The 4,562-nt window shown below is 41.0% G+C and overlaps 1 protein-coding gene across 1 annotated transcript; it reads left to right on the plus strand.

The window, feature by feature from the left end:
- Positions 1-219: 219 nt before the first annotated feature.
- lbx1a (ladybird homeobox 1a) lies at positions 220-1,866 on the plus strand (the record flags this gene model as incomplete). Its single annotated transcript, XM_083774879.1, has 2 exons — positions 220-517; positions 1,400-1,866. The coding sequence occupies 2 exons, from the start codon at positions 220-222 to the stop codon at positions 1,864-1,866; spliced, it is 765 nt and encodes a 254-aa protein (XP_083631005.1).
- Positions 1,867-4,562: the final 2,696 nt, after the last annotated feature.

The following is a 4,562-nucleotide window of genomic DNA, read 5'->3' on the forward strand; positions in this document are numbered from 1 at the left end:
CAGAGGCTTTTCTTGACGCCTATATATACCCTCGTATATACTCCATAACATTTTTTTGTATTGTTATTATAATTTCAACGAGTTGTCGCTATTTTTGAAGCGTTGTTAACATTCTAAAACACACCTGCACGAACAGTCACGGATTGCAAAAAGTGCCACACAGGATAGGCCACTACTATGACCTCCAAGTCCAAAGACGACGCGAAATGCCCTACGGTGATGGAGGAGCGGAGACGCAGTCCGCTGGACCACCTCCCGCCGCCGGCCAACTCCAACAAGCCGCTGACGCCTTTCAGTATCGAAGACATCCTGAACAAACCGTCGGCCAAACGCAGCTACTCCATCTGCGGGGCAACAGCGCACCTGATCTCCTCCGGAGGAGAGAAGCTTCCCCCGGCAGCGCACAGCCTCTCCAGTCGGGCCCTGCTCAGCCAGACATCGCCTCTCTGCGCCCTAGAGGAGCTGGCCAGTAAAACCTTCAAAGGGCTGGAAGTTAGCGTTCTACAAGCAGCCGAAGGTAGGGCGAACGAACAGGAATGACATGTATGATGTATATGCGGTATAATAGGCCTATTATATATTTTAGGCCTATTTTATTTAGTTAATGCTGTATAGCTTTCCTGCCTTGGAAAAGTAATAGCCGGATTTTGGTTTATTCATTGTACATTCATTCATTTTAATTCTGTTGTAGGCAATACACTTTAGCCTTTATAATGTTAAGAAGACATAAACGTATAGTAGGCTACATTATGGGTTGAAGCATAAACAGTTTAATTAACCAAATTGTTGCACATATAAATATGGCTTTGGCGCATTAATCATGTGCGTTTTCAATTTTGAACGTAGCCTAATTTCAGTCATTATATAATAATTTCGAAGCTTGCAAAATGTTTTATTTGTTTATTTTATGAGTAAGCTCATTACAAAGTCGTCAGCGTTAATTAAATTGAGTGTATGTATATATATATATATATATATATATATATATATATATATATATATTTGCCTATGTTGGTGTTGTGGAGTGGAGTGAATTGCACAAAATAAGTTGTTTTGAGAAAATTGCAGCGTGAAAAACAAATCCATTAATTGTAATATAATTCAGCAGCAGCCTGCTGTAATTTTTGCTTGTTAAAATATAGTCTCGTTTTACGCAAATAGTTCGCCTAACAGTTTTTGTCCGCGTTTATTAATCATTCTTTGAATATCCAAATTTATATTTGTAGTTTTGTTGGTTCATTCGGTGTTTATTTATTATTGATGGTGTTTGTTTATGTCTAATAAACACCATCTTGTCTGGAGTCTGTTTTTATACGTGTATAACGAACCAATAGATTGTATATGCTAGCTAATTATACCCAATTCCTATTTCCTCTCCCTTATCCGTCTCTCCTCGCAGGCCGGGACGGTCTGACGCTTTTCGGCCAGAGGAGCACTCCGAAAAAACGTCGGAAATCGCGCACTGCCTTCACCAACCACCAGATCTACGAGCTGGAGAAGCGCTTCTTGTACCAGAAGTACTTGTCGCCGGCCGACCGGGACCAGATAGCCCAGCAGCTGGGCCTCACCAACGCTCAGGTCATCACCTGGTTCCAGAACCGACGGGCCAAGCTGAAGCGGGACCTGGAGGAGATGAAAGCGGACGTGGAGTCGGCCAAGGCCGTGGGAGTCGTGTCCTTCGAGAAACTCGCCAAGCTGGCGGAGCTGGAGAAATGCGCCGCTAACGGGGCGATCGGCACCGGCCACAAGCCCCCGTCCCCTGGCTCCAAACACGGACACAAACTGCACATGTCTCCCTCTCCGCCCCTCTCGTCGCCGTACACAGACCGCTGCTCGGAGGACGAGGAGATAGACGTGGATGACTAATTAGGCCTATTTTCTGATGGTTTTATTTTTAATTGGCTGTGTTTTTCCACCTGCGTCTGCAGTCACAACAACAACTAAACAAGGCAGAAGTCTTGAAGTGCAATTTAACGCAATATCTTTGCAAGCGAGGAAGGACTCCACGGGGGGATAAATACAGTAGGCCTATACACACGGACTGCCATGTTGCCATGTGGGCCTGCGTATTAGTGTTGTGTACGCGACTGTCATTGCATCGGTTAAGCGAAGCCATAGGTCTGCTCTGCATATCTTGAACACACACACACACACACACACACACACACACACACACACACACACACACACACACACACACACACACACACACACACACACACACACACACACACACACACACACACACACACACACACACCAGAGCCAAATTCAACGATGTTGATAGCTGATTTTAATCAAATCGCTAAAATGTCTTCAATGCATGTCCTATTCTTTTGTGTTAGATTTTTTATTTTATTTAGGGATTTTTATTTTATTTTATTGTTGACAAAAGCCTACAATTTCATATGAAAATTTGAAACAGCCTGTAGGTCATAATTTTCGACGTGTGTAATAATCTTACCGAACGTTATTTTGAGCTTTTTGATATGACGAGTTGTTTTGAAATGATAATCAACACAGAGGGGAAAATGTCTAAATGCTTGTATAAGTCACAATTTAATATATTTATAATGGTTTGTATACCTATTAAGTGCCTTCAGGAATCCAGATAACATTAAAAATGTATAAATTGTAAATGTAGGCTATTATACTCAAAACTGTAAAAAATTAAAAGACAAAAATAAAAATGCCTTTCTAAATATTGATCCTCACGGAATTTCATTGTTTTGCTGTTATAACACCGGACATTGACAATATAATATCCTATAGCTAATACATATAGGCTACTAATTTAATTTGTGTTCAATGCGTTTGACACCTTATAATATTTTGAAAATATACCATATATGGAACGATAGTCCTTGTATTTGTTTATAAAATAGGAAATCGGCCAAAGCATGCAAATTCTCTAAAATAAATTAGGTGGTATATATGCCACATAAATAATTTCAACCATGCACCTGCCTTCTGACCTCGTTGTCTATATTTTCCTCCGAAGCAAATGATGACGTGAAAAACACAATCTGCAGGCTACAGCATAACCCTAAAGAGAACCCACAACTCTGCGCGCGTGTGTGTGTGTGTGTGTGTGTGTGTGTGTGTGTGTGTGTGTGTGTGTGTGTGTGTGTGTGTGTGTGTGTGTGTGTGTGTGTGTGTGTGTGTGTGTGTGTGTGTGTGTGCGTGTGCGCGTGTGCGTGCGTGCGTATTTGCCCGTTCCTGTTGTTTATACACTGGGGGTTGAAGCGGACAAATGAGCGCCTCTCCCTGGGGTGACAGGCACAATGGGTACAGGGCGTCTCCAGCCGCGCGCAATACGGAGACAAGCGTGTCCCATCCATACAGACACACATCTACGGGGTCCGCGAGAAGGCAAACGTTTGGGGGCCATATGGTTTCACGATTTTCCTCTCAATTACGAGTCAATTTGATGGATCGACTTAACCCGCCTTTGAAACAATTTTCTTTTCGCTCAGAAATAATGCATAACACGGGACCTTCTGTTCATTTGGGCCTGCTGCCTGCCGCCATCAGCATGCCTCTTTCTTTTTCTTTGTGGAGCCTTTTTTTCTTCTTCTTTTTAAACAAGTGCATGAATTAATGAAGGTCTGTTTTCTCTTGAAGAGGGCTGGTCTGAGCTTTGTGTTTGTGCGAGGTGCTTGAAATAATTGACTTCTTTTCAAAGGATGTGTCTCTCAGAAAGCTTATTTATGTAGTGGCTGAGTGGGTGTTGTGACCCCGCTGACGTTTTAACCCACTGGCGTGTTTAAGAGACGTCTTCTCTCTTCTGTCTTTCACTGTTTAATTGGACTATACCATTTCTAACAATGAAAGAAAGAAACAAAGCCTGCATATAGCAGCCTTTTGGTTGAGCTGAGCATCTCAGCGTCTTTAAGGTGAATTTAACTCAAATTAGCTCATTGAAATAAATTGATAGGAGCATATATTATTTATACATTTTAGTCTAAATTCGATTGAGGGACTATTTATTGTATTGTTAAGCTAAGTGGGTCATTTTATTGTTTATTACATATGATGAACTTGAACGTGAATATTAATTATTCATACTTGCTTTGGCACTTACTGTATATGTGTGTAGCTGTATAGGGCTAGTTTGGGGCGGTTCAGTTAAAATAATTCACCTTTATTTGACGAGGAAGTTCCCTGTGGGAATTATTTAAGATTAAGGAGGGTCGATCTGGAATACACACAAGTTACACACAGCTGAATAGCTAAATATGAAGTATTTACATGTTATCGGCATGTCAAATCGTTTTTTACTGAACCATATGCTATTTTTTTTTTTAGTATAGGCTATAACCACCTAATTCCAAAAGAAAACCATATATTTTGAAAACAAAGCAATACTGCCTCGTCAAAGTTGGTGTTGTGACTTGACTTTATATATTGTCAATTAATTACTTGCATGAGAGGGAAAGTTAGTTGTTTTAGCAGACCGTTTGAGGGCCAATGGAGTTAAGAGGTTTTTTTCTGAAGCGCATTTTAATACTTTCCATTGGTTAAATATTTTACATTTTAACCAACACACAGACTTAAAGGTT

The sequence above is a fragment of the Protomyctophum parallelum genome (assembly GCF_964188405.1).
Source record: "Protomyctophum parallelum genome assembly, chromosome: 10".
Classification (NCBI taxonomy): Eukaryota; Metazoa; Chordata; class Actinopteri; order Myctophiformes; family Myctophidae; genus Protomyctophum; species Protomyctophum parallelum.